At 39.4% G+C, this 15,498-nt stretch overlaps 1 protein-coding gene across 2 annotated transcripts in view; it reads right to left on the minus strand.

Annotated features, from left to right (window-relative positions):
- The window catches only part of NMT2 (N-myristoyltransferase 2), a 57,303-nt gene that overhangs the window by 3,060 nt on the left and 38,745 nt on the right, over window positions 1–15,498 (minus strand). The window contains exons 8-11 of one of the 2 annotated variants that reach the window (XM_082845726.1): window positions 15,234–15,342; window positions 7,569–7,739; window positions 2,343–2,510; window positions 29–166 (exon numbers count right to left, since the gene is read on the minus strand). In XM_082845726.1, the coding sequence (XP_082701852.1) occupies window positions 29–166; window positions 2,343–2,510; window positions 7,569–7,739; window positions 15,234–15,342 (586 nt within the window). Of the gene's footprint in view, window positions 1–28; window positions 167–2,342; window positions 2,511–7,568; window positions 7,740–15,233; window positions 15,343–15,498 lie in introns of those variants that run through there. The other variant, XM_082845727.1, reaches the window with a different exon arrangement.

Raw genomic sequence — 15,498 nt, forward strand, 5'->3', positions numbered from 1 at the left:
TTTACAAAGGTTTATCAACTTCACTTACCTTTTCGGACTCTGTCCCTGGACACCTCCAGTTGTACAAGTAATACTGTAAATTGCCATCGCCTATGCCAAACTTGAGTTTTTCCAAGAATGTCTTATTTTCCATCAAATCTAGTGCATTGAATACATCAAATCCTTTCTGTCAATGTAAAAAAAATTTAATTTTAAAGTTTCAAAGGATTAGAGTGTTTTGTATATTATGTATTTCAGTATAACATTTCATTCCCCTACTAATAGCTTGAAATGATAATGCATTTATAAGGTTTAATGTCTGCAATATATAGTATGGGTTAGGAATTCAGTTCAAAACTGTCTTATTAAACTAGCAAGCAGTGAATCTGATGGAGTTAGCAAGATTATCCAGAAATGCTGAATCGAAAAGTGCAGTCTGATGGCTGACAAAAAAGAATCTATTAAAATTTCAGGAAATATTTTGTCCCTGTTTTTTTTTTTAATTTATTTTATTTATTTATTTTATTTTTGGCTGCGTTGGGTCTTCATTGCTGTGTGCAGGCTTTACTCTAGTTGGGTCAAGTGGGGGCTACTCTTTTTTTTTTTTTTTTTGCGGTGTGTGGGCCTCTCACTGTTGTGGCCTCTCCCATTGCGGAGCACAGGCTCCGGACGCGCAGGCTCAGCGGCCATGGCTCACGGGCCCAGCCGCTCCGCGGCATGTGGGATCTTCCCGGACCCGGGCACAAACCCGTGTCCCCCGCATCGGCAGGCGGACTCTCAACCACTGCACCACCAGGGAAGCCCTTGTCCCTGTTTTTGAAGCAAACAGCTGCCTAGATGGCTCTATCACCGGAACTGTTAGTTACTGGCCTTTCTACGTTCTGACTTACCTGAACCTACGCCAAGAAATCAAAGCTGTAAAGACTTTAAATCGTGTATCTGTCTTGGGCTGATAATGGGAAATAAATTTAGTAACATTTCAATAGTAAAAACAGAATTTAAAAAAAAGCTTAGATAATACTATGCAAAATGTGATATAGATGAAGCACCTACATTTCTATTTCTCAGGGGTTTTACCTTAAATAACTTATTACTGGCCTTTTTGGGGAGGTAGTTGAAAATGAGCTACAAGATCAAAGAAGCAAAGAAGAATGCTGATTTGGGGATCCACTTATAATAGATTAAAAAAAATGTTTCCAATGATCAAATACTAGAAGACTACAAGGAAGACACTTTTGAAGGGTTGCTCCCAATTTCTCGTGAACAATATTTATCTTCTCACTCAGCAATTACATCAAAATGTCCCCATCAGCTGATTTCAATTTCTTTTTAAAGAAAAATGTTTATTTGTAGCAAGAATTTAACAATTATCCTTACTACCACACTGAGGAAATAGAAAAATAATGCAAATATTGTAAGGAACATTTTGAATTTAATTCTTTTCATTTCAAATCCTTTTAATAATAATAACTCCAATAGTTAAAATTAAATTTCTTTAACTTTAAAATTCACAGACTATTTATTTGAATCAGAAAACCTACTGTTGCCAATTATTCACTGCAATACACTCATATTTTCCCCATACAGACAGACCTTGTTTTATTGAGTTTCACAGATTCTGGGTTTTTTACAAATTGAAGGTCTATGGCAACCTTGCATCGAGCAAGTCTATCAGAGTCATTTTTCCAATAGCATTTGCTCACTTCGTGTCTCTGTGTTCCACTTTGGTAATTCTTGTAATATTTCAAACTTTTTCATTATTACATTTGTTCTGGTGATCTGTGATCTCTGATATGACTACAACTCGCTGAAGGCTCAGATGATGGTTAGCATTTTTTTTTTAGCAATAAAGTATTTTAAATTAAGGTCTGTACATTGTTTAAATATGCTAGTGCACACTTAACAGACTACACTATAGTGTAAAGATAACTTTTATATGCACTGGGAGCCAAAACACTCGTGTGGCTCTCGCTTTATTGCGACGCTTGCTTTACTGCAGTGATCTGGAACCATCTGGAACCAAACCCACAATATCTCCAAGGTATGCCTGTATCATATCATGGGATCACGTTAGTTTTCTTATATTCCTTATATTATGAATTTCGTGTATCTTTATATAAGGGTTACAAGTTTCTAATTTGTACAAAATGTCTTTTTGGTTAAGTTACAACAGAATTAATGATGAAAATAGCCATTAAATTTAAAAAAAAAACCTCTTATCAAAATTCTTCCTTTGACTGTCAACAGTAAGAAGTATCTCAAACAAATCCCCCCACCGTGTGGAAGAAAATACAAGATGTTTTATATATTCCAATATACGTATTTGGAGACACACACGGGATGACAAGGAGTGAGCTGCATACCAGCTTGGCGATGATGAGCGCGTCGTTCATGAGGTCCAGCAGCGGCGTCTCTGTGTGGATATTGTAGAAGGAGTAGGCGGCTTTGAGGCTCTTGTGGGCGGGGTGATGCATGACTGTGGAGGGGAGCGTGTAGAAGCTCAGGAAGTCAGTTAGTTTACCACTGGAGTTCTAAAGAACAAAGGCAATGTCAGGTAAACATCTCCTTGAACAAGTTTCATCCAGGCATCTCAGCTCACGTCTTGATCTCTGACTTGCAACACAGCTTTCCGTTAGAATGAAAAGCAACAGCTCATGCTCCGCTCTCCAGGTCTGATGTGGAGCCCCTTACCATATGCTGGGCAGAGGCCAAGGAAGAGCGTGGAGCTGTGCCTCAGCCTAAGTGCTCGTCAGCAACTGGCATCAAGTTCTTACGAAGCAGAATGTTCTAAAAGGAACGCTCTCTGGTTGACTAATGAGTCTCTCTAGACTTATGGGACAGTGATAAAAGTAAATTCATTGTTTTTGCAGGAATAAGAGCACCAAGGATTAGAAGGCTACCTTTTCCAACTAAAGGATACTGTATAATAATCTTCTTGGCACAAGGCAGGAATTGTATCAGCTTAAAGTGAAGTTGGATAGGATTTGGAAGCTAGTTTTTTAGAAGCTTGTAAAAAGGCACTGGTACTGCACCAAAATATATGTGTGTGAATAACTGAGAAAATCTGAAGCTATCAAAAATCAAAAGGGATGCAAAAGATGGTGTTTGTTTTGTCATCACTGGTACACTTTCAATACAAGAAATTAGCCAATATTGTTTGCATTGTTTCTATTACCTGCAGTGACCTATGCAAGTCTGCATATAATTCAAACCATGATATATTTGAAGTATACAGCTGCGGAGGCTAGACCACATATGCCATTGCTAATATTTGTTTTAGCAGAAAATTCCAGAGGATGTATTATCTGGTTTTTGAGTGCTTCTGATTCATTAAACCTTTTTTTCAAACATTATGAAATTAAAGATGTTAAGCAAAAGTGAGAGATGACTTAAAGACCTAAATTTTCAGCTTTATTAAGGATTTTCAACTTGAAAAACACCACAGCAGAAATTAGAGGAAAAAAAAAAATCACTGGATGGGCTCAACAGTAGAGTGGAGATGACAGAGGATAGAATCACTGAACGTGAATTTACCCAATCTGAAACAAGAGAGAAAACAGAATGAAAAAAAAAAAAAAGAATTAAGCCTCAGGGATCTGTGGGGCAGTAACAAAAGTTTCACCATTCATATCATTGGAGTCCCAGAGGGAAAGAAGAAAATGTGGGGCTGAAAGAGACAATGGCTGAAAACTTCCCAAATCTGGCAAAACGGACATAGTAGATTCAAGAAGCCATGTGAACTCTAACAGGATAAACCCAAAGAAATCCACACCAAGACACATCATAATGAAATTTCCAAAAACTAAAGACAGAGAGAGATCTTGAAAGTAGCCACAGAGAAACAACACATTACCTATGGGGAAATACTAATTCAAATGACAGCAGACTGCTCACCTGAAACCACAGAGGCCAGAAGCAAGTGGCACAAGAGCTGAAAGAAAAGAACCGTCCACCATGAATTCTGTATCTGGCAAAACTTTCTTCAGGAAAGAAGGGGAAATAAGGACATTCTCAGACAAATGAAAACTAAAAGAATTTGCTGCTAGCAGACATACCTTTAAGACTGGATGAAGTACATCCTTCAAATAGAAAGGAAATCATAAAAGAAAGCATCATGGAGCATCAGAAAGGAAGGAAGGAAGAAGGAACAGAAATCTGGGTACATACTTTGAGCTATGCTTCTTCTCATGAGTTTTATAAATGACACGATGATTGAAACAAAAATTATGACACCATCTGATACTCAAGACAGTGATATTTAAACAATGAGACTGTACAGCAGAAACTAACACAACATTGTAAAGCAATTTTACTCTAATAAAGATGTGAAAAAAATGATGAAAAAGTAAAGAGAAGTAAAGTCACTTGAAGTGGTACAACATGGATACCAGAAGACTGTGATAAGTCACATCTGTATACTGTAATACCCAGAGCAACCACCATGAGACCTACACAGATATACTCAAATGCACTATAAATAAATCAAGACATCCAAAAATGTTCAAGGAACAGGAAGGCAAGGAAACAGAAACAGAGGGACAGAAACCAGAAGAAACAAACAGAAAACATGTATTATAATATAGAAGATAAGCTCTAACATATCAATAATCATCAAATGTAAATGGCCAAAAAACACCAATCAAAAGATTCTGGCAGAGTGGATAAGGAAATATGGCCTAAATATATACTGTTTACAAGAAATTCACTTCAAATTCAATGACATAGATGGGTTGAAAGTAAAGGGACTGAAACAGATATACCATGCAAACATGAATTTTAAAAAAGTAGAAGTGGCTATACACATATACCTCAGAGATGCTGTGGGTTTGGTTCCAGACCCCTCAATAAAGCGAATATTGCAATAAAGCGAGTCACATGAATTTTTTTGTTTCCCCAGTTTATATGAAACTTTTGTTCACACTATACTGTAGTCTGTTAAGTATGCAATAGCATTATGCCTAGAAAACAATGTACATATCTTAATTTAAAAACACTTTATTGCTAAAAAATGCTAACCGTCATCTGAACTTTCAGCGACTAGAAGTAGTAACATCAAAGATCACCATAACAAATCTAACCATAATGAAAAAGTTTGAAATATTGCAAGAATTACCAAAATGTGACACAGAGAAACAAAGTGAGCAAACGCTGTTGGAAAAAATGGCACCAACAGACTTGCTGGACGCAGGGTTACCACAAACTTTCGATTTGTAAAAAATGCAGTATCTGCTTAGTACAATAAAGCGACATGCAATAAAACGAGGTCTGCCTGTATTAATATACAAGGAAGTAGACTTCAGAGCAAAGAGAACTACTGAAGACAAAGAGGGGTATTACATGATGATAAAATGATCAATCCACTAGAAACTCATGCAGGTCCAACATGTATAAGTACCAAACAAGACCCTCCAGAGACATCAAGAAAAACTGACAGAACTGAACGGGAAAAAGACAAATCCAGAGTTATAGTTGGGGACTTCCACACCCCTCTCATTAACTGACAGAACTACCAGAATTAAATAAGGGCTATGACTACAGATTCTGTAGCCATTAAAAGGGAATACTATGAACAACTTTACTCTTACAAATTTGACAATTTAGAAGAAGCAGACCAATTCTTCTAAACTGTATTAAAACTCAAACAAGATGAACAGTCCTATAATCATAAAAGAAAGTGAATTCATTATTTCAACACAAAAGAATTCTCTAAGGTCAGATGGTTTCAACTGGAGAATTCTAGCAAACATTTAAGGAATTAACACCAATTCTATATAATTTCTTCTAGAAAACAGAAGAGGAGGTCATACTTCCCAACTCATCTTATGAGGCCAGTAGTATCTTGATACCAAAACCAAACAAAGACAGTACAAAAAAAGAAACTGCAGACCAATATCTCTCATGAACTCAGCAAATACTCAACAAAATATCAGCACCCCAAATCCAACAATGTATAAAAATTATATACCATAACCAAGTGGATAATTTTTCTAGGTATGCAAGGGTGGTCAAACATTTGAAAATCAATAAATGAAAATCAATAAATGAAGAAGAAAAATCATGATTGTATGAATTGAAGCAGAAAAGGCACTGGGCAAAATCCAACACCCATTTATAATAAGAACTCTCAACAAGTTGGGAATTTTCTCAAATCAGTAAGGCGCTTCCATGAAAAACCTACAGCTAACATCATGGAATAAGATTCATGGGGTAAGACTGAATGCTTTTCCCCTAATAACAGGAACAAGGCAAGGATGTTGACCTTTACCACTCTTATTCAATAAAGTACTGGAATATCTAGCCCCTGCAATAAGGCAAGAGAAAGGAAGAAAAGGCATACACATGGGAAGGGAAGAAATAAAACTGACCCTATTTGTAGATGACACAATTGTCTATGTGGAAATCCCAAGAAATCTCCAAGTAAATTCCTGGAACTAATAAGTGATTTCAGCAAGCCTGCAGGATACAAGAGCAACAAAGAAAAACCAATTACATTTCTACATACTAAAAATAAACATGTGGAAACCAAAATTAAAAACATAATACCATTTATAATCACTCCAAGGAAATGAAGTATTTAGGTAAACACTTTAAAAAATATATACAGGATCTGGATGCTGAAAATTACAGAATGCTGACAAAATAAATTTTAGAAGACCTAAATAAATGGAGACATACCATGTTCATGGATTGGAAGACTTGTTAATTCTACCTAAATTAATCTACAGAGTTAATGTAATTCTTATCAAAATCCCAGCAAGGTCTTTTGTAGATAACGACAAGCTTATTCTAAAATTTATATGCAAAGGCAAAGGAACTAGATTAGCTAAAATAATCTTGACAAAGAAGAATAAAGTGGGAGGAATCACTCTACCTGGTATCAAGGCTTACTATACAATTACAGTAATTAAGACAATGTGGTATTGGTGAGGAAACAGACACAGAGATCAATGGAACAGAATAGAGAACCCAGAAATGGACCACAATACAAAGTATCAGTATTCAGGCTATATAAAACTTTGACAGGGAATTCCCTGGTGGTCCAGTGTTTAAGACCTGGTACTCTCACTTCCAGGGACCCAGGTTCTATCCCTGGTTGGGGAACTAAGATCCTGCAAGCTGCACAGCATGGCCAAAAAACAAACAAACAAAAAACCAAAAAAAACCTTTTACAAATCAAGAAGACAAGGGTTGAGTGAAGTGGTTGAATTATGCCATCTTGAACAAAGGCAGTTCAGTTCCAACCAGTTTTGCAAAAGCAAAACAATATTAAACTTTGGGACACATCCTTCTCAGATGAGATCATCCAAACTGGCCTTTTCAAAACTAAGAAAAGCAATTAGTCACACAGACAACAACAGAGCAGATCAGAACCCTGATTCCCCATGATTAAGTAGTAAAAGTGTGCTCTTCTGCCAGGAATGGAAGCTGTAAGAACAGCTGGTTCTGAAAGGGTGAGCAGGAAGCTGGTTCAGAAGCACTGGGTCATGTGGGCAGGAAGGGAATGGACACTCTATGATCCTTCTGGAAAATGGACTCAGTTGCACAGTGTTCTCATACTTCTCTGTACTATCTTATCACCTTCTCTTTACCTCCACTACAAAAGTGTCAATGATGTGCTCCTGGGGGAGGAACCAGTGGGCTACTTCCTCTTCATCCATCACCGGGGCTAGATGAAACTGCTTCAGGTAACTGTTGGTTAGTTCTTGAACAGCTTTGATATCTCTTGGTTCCATTGGCCTCAAGCCTGAAGTTTTTGTAACCTGTTGGAGTGAAAACAAAACCAGTTGGGACGGGCTTCCCTGGTGGCACAGTGGTTAAGAATCCGCCTGCCAATGCAGGGGACACGGGTTCGAGCCCTGGTCCAGGAATATCCCACATGCTGCAGAGCAACTAAGCCCGTACGCCACAACTACTGAGCCTGCGCTCTAGAGCCCGTGAGACACAACTACTGAGCCTGTGCGCCGCAACTACTGAAGTCCACGTGCCTACAGCCTGTGCTCCGCAACAAGAGAAGCCACCACAATGAGAAGCCCGCGCACAGCAACGAAGAGTAGCCCTTGCTCGCCGCCACTAGAGAAAGCCCACTTGCAGCAATGAAGACCCAACACAGCAAATAAAATAAAATAAAATAAAATAAATAAATTTATTAAAACAAAAAAAGTTGGGAGGTTTAAATAAGAGGAGTAAACAAACTTGGCGTCAAAGCATGATCCCCAGACCAGCAATATTAGCATCCCATGGGAGCTTGTCAGAACTGCAGAATCTTGGGCCCACCGCAGACCTACCAAGTCAGGACGTGCAGTTTCACAAGATCCCCTGGTGATTCGTATACACATAAAGCTTGAGAACCACTAGTTTAGAACATAAGCTACACGACATGTTCTATCCTATCTCTGTGTACCAGGTCTTTGGTCAGTATTGTCCATGACCCAGACAAAACCAACGGGAACACTACAAGTTCATCTATATCCCCATGCCAAGAACTTTAACAGCCTACACGATAGGGCAGAACAATCTCAGCATGTGTTCCGGAGGATCACGCTTTTAAGACTGCCACGTCTGACATTTTGAAAACACAGTTGAAAATGGCTGAGAAACTTTTTGTCCAATAGCCCGTGGAAAAGATGTAGCTCTTCTGTTCTCGTGAGCAATAAAAATGAAAGAAAAGTAAAAATCATATCGGTCAGTATGGGAAGGGAAGCATTTTAATTGCCAAGAATGAATGGCTGGTTGCCAAGTAGTGGCCCTGGTCTCTTATGCCATCTTTTGATTAAAAGGTGATCAGAATAGGCATCTGAATCCATCATTCCAGAACATCAAAATTTTTACATTAGGCCATGGGAATAACAAACCCTCAAGGTCAGGACAAGTCCCCATTTGGATTTGTTCAACTCTTATCCTTAAAAGAGCTCCAGACAGCAACTATAGGAAGTGTACAGACACCAGGATACTTGACAACAGAAGTGAGAAAGGTCACTACATTTGCTTGTTTGTACAAAGAAAAAACTTAATACAAATACAACTGCATTTTCCCAGTTAACTCGATATTTTTTTTTCTTGAAGAAATATTGGATAAATTTTAAGTGACAAATAACTTGTATATAAATAGTGCTATTCTATCTTTTCTGTCCTAAATTACCACTAAGTACTTTTAGAATTTTTTTTAATTGAAGTATAGTTGATTTATAATGTGCCAATCTCTGTTGTACAGCAAAGTGACTCAGTTATACATACATATACATTCTTTTTTTATATTCTTTTCCATTATGGTTTATCACAGGATATTGAATATAGTTCCCTGTGCTGTACATTAGGACCTTGTTGTTTATCTAAGTACTTTAAAATTAAAAACTGCCTTTAAAATTAGATCATCACAATTCCTGCATGCCCCCAGACTACTGGTAGGGGAGAAGACCAAGGTGGAAAATGGGTTTTCATTTTGAGTGTCGGCTCTGATGGATGTTAGTAGTTGTGCTGAGGTTTCTAACGTTCTGTGACAAGAACCGCTGATTGATTACTGATTCACTTTGGGAGGAGATGGGCTTTGTGTTTACAGACCCAGCAGTCCTTAGCTGAGTATTTACTATGTGCCACTCAGTTATGATTTATGGAATCTACAAAGATGCAGTAATGCAGCTAAAATAGTTTAATATTCTAAATTGAGAGAATTTAAGTCCTTGACATTTAATAGAGAACTCATACTTTTAGTATTTCTGTGGATCTCAAAGCCAAAGGACCCGAAATCTCCAGGTCCCAGGTTCCACCCAAGGCTTAACCCTTGGTTAATAATGGCCTGAATAGGTGTTGAATGAATGAATGAATTCCTAGGTTTTTAGCACAATCATTTACCCAATAAGGTGAGGTGAAGGCTGCAGACACGGAAAAAAGTCACTGTCAGCTCTGAAGAGATGATATTTCTACAGCCTGGCATTTAAGTACAAGCCAGGAGTGAAACTGTATTTTTCTTTTGTTTCCCTAAGCCAATTTTAGTTATTCGGAGCATTTCTACACTGCAATTCATGGGAAGAGGAAACCTATGTGATTGCTAAATGGTGTTACATGAAATAAATATACATTTCTAAATGCTGGTAGGAAGGCCAAAGCCATACCAAATGTATACTGCAGTCATTTGAAAAGATTTTTTTTTACTATGAGGATGACCTTGATACATTTTAAACAGCCTTTCTCAACATCAGATTGTTCTTTCTTTTGTTACTGGTTCAGTAAGAATCAATAATATCAAGCAATGAGATTAACTAATGAAAGCAACAGGATACATCTTCTCTGTTCATAGAGAACATTCAGAAATGAAGACTGAAGCTGGCCAACTCCTTTTTGGAGCAAAATATGCTTCTGCAGCACAGTTCTTATTCACTGAATTTTCATACTGTGTAATCACTAAAATCAACATCCTTTCTGCCCAGAAGACACCCTTAAAGCAGCAGTTCTCTTCTGGGACTTTGTTATGCTCTTAAAAATTATTCAGTACTCCCAAAGAGCTTTGCCTACGTGGGTTATATTTATCCGCATTTATCATATTAGAAACTAAATTAGAAATTTTAGAAAAAAGAATATATAAGCTCACATTCCATATAGCCTCTGGAAGACTGCACAGTGCACTTGTAAGACAATGAAATGAAAGATGCAAATTATACTTTTGTGTTTTATAAAAACTGACTTCACAGGCCCCCCAGAGGTTTCTGGGAACTTCAAGGGATCCCTGGACCACACTTTGAGAACTGCTACCTCAGGTCTCTGAAGGTCAGAAAAATGGGTAATAGAATTTAGATAAGGAAGACTCAGTGAAAACAGTATTGTTTGGCAAACCGGCAGGGAGAGAACACATAAACTTGGTAATTTCCAAGCACTTCAAACAAGTTTTTACAGGAGCATTAAAGCAGGAGAGAACATCAGACTATATCCAGCTATAAAAACATATAAGGTCCTAGAAACAGGGGAAGAATATTTACTTTTGCTGATTAACAATGGCTTATGTGTCTCAGAGCCTAAACTTGTTTCTTTCTAATATCAGAAAGTCACATCCTCTCCAAGAAATCTACAGAAGCACGAAATAAATTTTAAAATATAAAATTATATTTTAGGGAGTTCCCTGGTGGCCTAGTGGTTAGGATTCCGGGCTTTCACTACTGTGGCCCAGGTTCGATCCCTGGTCAGGGAATTGAGATCCTGCAAGCTGCCCGGTGCCGCCAAAAACAAAAAAAGAATCATATCTTATATAATAGCTGTTGTCTTCAGGAAGAGGTGGGGGAAATGCTATACCTAGACAAAAATCTCAGCTTTGGCATAATCTGAAAGAATCAAGTGGCAATGTTTTCTGAGACTTCAATAAAAAGCAGAAAAAACTTCCAGTAACTGAGAAAATCTTAACTTACAAAAACAAACTCTATTTCTGAATCAGATACTTTCCCACCATCCAACTAATATGCACTACTTGTTGGACTCTATATGCACTGAAATCTGCATAAAATCTGCTTGTAAGTACATAAGGAAACAAAGCTCAGAGCCCTATTGAAAAACAGAAGCAGTGCCGTTCTCTGTCAAGCTTGTGGTGTGAACTGATTCGGAGCTAAGATTCCACAGTAGAGATGTCGGCAATGATTATGATTATTTATTTGATTTAAGAAGGAGCAGTAGGACGTTAAACACTAAAAAACATCGACAGTTACTAAATCGAGAACACCTGAGTCTTAGCATGTCTTCCCAGGCGTAAAGTTCTTGCAACACAATGTAAAGACACTGGGAGATTAACCTGACTCCCGCTTTTTATCTGCTTCAAATTCCTTCACCTTGAAGAGCACCGACTAAAAAACAAAACAAAACAAAACAAAACCCAATGTGGTTTGGAAATTCTCAACACCAAATTAAAAACAAACCAACACTGAAAGGGTAGGAAACTGTGTTCCTCTTGGGAAAACCTTAGTCTCGCAGGTAACAGTAGCTAATGGCATGGGCCGCGGGGATGGTTCTGTCCTGATTGGAGGACTCTGGGCAAATCAATCTGGTGTCTCAATGTCCTCTTCTGTGATTGGGGACAGTCACCCGCCCTCTCTGATTGGTGTAGATAATAAATGAGATAATGGATGTTAACTGTCTGGCATAATGCTGGCTGCAATCGATGTTGACTTTTATAGTCAGATGTCCACAGCAAAGATGTAAAGCTGGCACGGTAAGCAGAAACGGGCCTGGCAAATCAGAAAACGAGATAGAATCAAAGAGCAAAAGCTGTATTCAGTAAGGTTCTTGTCTTTATGCTTCACGGTACAAAAATGTTCTTAAATGATGCAGTTGCCAGAGGGGGCATCATCCACCTGGGCCCTCGGGAGAGAAGGAGGTGGTCTGGTGTATGCTGCCTCGTCCAGCTTCTAACTCAGGAGCTGACACCATGGTGGCTGCTGGAAGCACCTTCCAATTTTCCAGTGTCTCTACTTGCATCTCTTCTATCTTCTCTCTCTCTCTCTTTTTTTAAAATTTACTCTTTAGTTTTCTTTCCTTCCCTATGACTTAAAAGGAGGAAGGGAGGCTGGAACACACCAATGAGAGGTGTTTGGACCTTGACACTCATCCCTTCCTGCCTCAACCTGGTCTCTAATGACGGCACAGTGAGACGTCTGGTTGGACTGGGCCTTGGTGCCCCCAAGGCAGTTGTGTTAGAGGTGAGGGTGGAGGCAAAGGGACCTCACAGGAGAAACACGGACGCCTAGGGTCTGCCTTCCAAGTCCTCCACTTATTAGTGACAGGTCCTGGTCTAAGCATCAACCTTCACAAGCCTCGGTCTTTGCATCTGTACAATGGGGATAAGAATACTGACTTCAAAAGGTGGTTGGAAGAATATATTGAACAATATACGTGACAGCACTTTATAAACTTCAACTTATTAGGGAAGAAAAAAGGCAATCACCATAGCAACATGGGCAGAAGAGGACTGCTCCACCAAGGAAACCAGGTTAACCACAACCAAGATGCCAAGGTCTGGTTTCACACCAATGCCCGCCCCACCAGCAATTTATCACCAACTTGTCAAAACTTTGTTACCTATGAGTTGATGGATGCTTGTACAAAAATATGGAGGCTGATGGAAAAAGTCAAGTCAAAACTAACTTTCAGTACCTCTAATTCTAATCATCCTGAATAAACCAACGCCAGCTACTAAAATTCCTTATTCTTCAGTCTACGTTAGGCAACTATGTGTAAGGGGGCACTTTCCTTACCCACAACTAGACAGGTTTAGGCTCAAGAAACTTAAATCTGGGGAGACCAAAGTAGAACAGCATTCGCCCCTAGTGAGAAAAGTAGGCACGCCTCCAGTTCTTATTTCAACTCACATACGGCAAAGTATTTGACAATTTGCAAGGAGGATGCTGAGAATCAATGGTGTCCTGTCTTAGCTGTGCACTGTGCCTCCCTTGTTCCTCTTTATTTCTCATGGCCACTTGTGCCTCTACATGACTCTGTCCCGCTCAGTGGCTCTGGGTCTCGGCCACTAGCAGAAATTATTTCTAGCTGATCAGTAAATTACGATGGTCATGATCATGGTGTGACCCCTCAGAGCAGTTTCCTGCATCTCCATTTCAGTGCACATGTCTCCATACACTTACCTTCAATTCTGTCACCCCAACTTGAGGGGGCCTGGTCCTTCTTCCTCAGGACATGTGGACCCTGCTTCATTTTGTCACCTGTGCTTTTTATTTATCTCTGTTCTGATCTACGTTCTCCCCTCTGTCCTTGACCTCACAGATAGGCAGTGAGTTCATTAGTTCAAGCCCCACTGTCTGCAACTACAGCTTAGGCAGAAGGGAGACAGTGCCTTCCAGGCCCTCTACCAGGTGGTGGAGCCCCAGAATGACGACCCTGACATCTCCAACACCTGGTTTCCTTCACCTCCACTTTTCTCCTTATGAAATTCTGCCTGAGTCAGCAATTAGTTGATTCTGGTCAGTCATTAGAAAAAAGACATCAATTCCTGCAGCCGCTGATCACATGCATTTGGTAAACACACAACCGGCCCAAGACAAAAGGCACTAGAGTTGGCTGCACCTTCCACAGGTGAAGTCCTCTCCTTCTTTGGGAGGAACATGGCTATATTGCACAAGAATCCCTCAATCGAGTTAAAATATCTACTACAACCCAAAAGAAAGAATAGCTCTGACGAAATCAAAACTTTACACAAAAGATCCCATCTTTGGCGGACAGATTCCACGATGGCCCCAGTGATGCCTGCCCTCCTGGAGTTCATGTCCCCGCCATCCACTTGTCTCGAGTGTGGGTGGGGCCTGTGACTTGCTTCTAACCAATGACATACAGCACCAGTGATTCCACTTTAATTGACTATGCAGGGTTCTAACTTCCATCTTGCTAGCAGATGCTCTCTGTAGACTCTCCTCGCTGGGTTCGATGAAGCAAGCCACTGTGCTGTAAGCTAAGCTACAGAGAACCCCAGCCGACCAGGAGCTGAGGCAGCCTCAGGCCGATGGCCGGCAAGGAACTGAGGACCCCAGGCCAACTGCCCACAGAGAATTCAAGGCTGCCAACAGCCATGTGAGCTTGGAAGTGGATCCATCCCCGGTCAAGTTTTCAGAGGAGGCCCTGACCCTGGCTGACACCTTAATGACAGCTTCATGAGAAACCCTGAAGCAAAGGCCTCAGCTAAGCAGTGCCTTGATTCCTGACCCACAGAACCCAAGAGATAGCACATGTGTTGGTCTGAACTTCTACATTTGTGGTAATTTGTTATGAAGCGATAGATAATTCATTCACCATCTGAGCCCTGAATAAAGCTAAGACTGATAAGCACGTTTAAATTTCCACTTATTAAGAGACAATTTTTCACACTGGGAATTTACTAGTTTAAAAATATGCTAATTTAATGAGACATTATTTCCTCTCCCCGGGTTTCTTCTTTAAACCTTATTCCTTAGTTCCATGTGTTAAGATATCATCAGAAACCTGAACTTTTCTTTCCTCTTCCTAAACAGAATATAAATACTCAAAATTTCAAAACTTACATGTCTGGAATTCAAGCCCTTCCAACCCCAAGCTGAAGAACTTTAAAAAGCCTTAAAAAAAAAAACCCACCTCCTTTTTTCTGGCCCCAGAGTTCTATGCAGTCTTTTTAGCTGCATATTCACATCCTCAGACCCATGAGCCAGTTTTTAGCTTCCTGCAAATAATTCTTTTCTACATTAAAAGTTTCAGTTATTAACAGCTTTGAAAAACTGCAAATCATTCTTACTTACATCTGGAAGTCTGTACAGCTTCATTGTTCTCTGCAAAGTCATATTTCTACTCAAGTGAGAAAATTTCACTTCTACCAATTTTCTGGGGTTTAGTGATCGATGCCAGTATCTGGAATACAATACAGATTTTAAGATCTAACTGATTTCTAACTCTCCAAGTTTTTCACCTTTGTCTAAGCTCAGCTGTTATAGAAGCAGTGAATGAACACTTATGTTGGGGCCAGTGCAGTGCTGGGTGCTGGCCCTCTTCCTATGCAATTATTTT

Source organism: Leucopleurus acutus (genome assembly GCF_964270905.1).
Source record: "Leucopleurus acutus genome assembly, chromosome: 1".
Classification (NCBI taxonomy): Eukaryota; Metazoa; Chordata; class Mammalia; order Artiodactyla; family Delphinidae; genus Leucopleurus; species Leucopleurus acutus.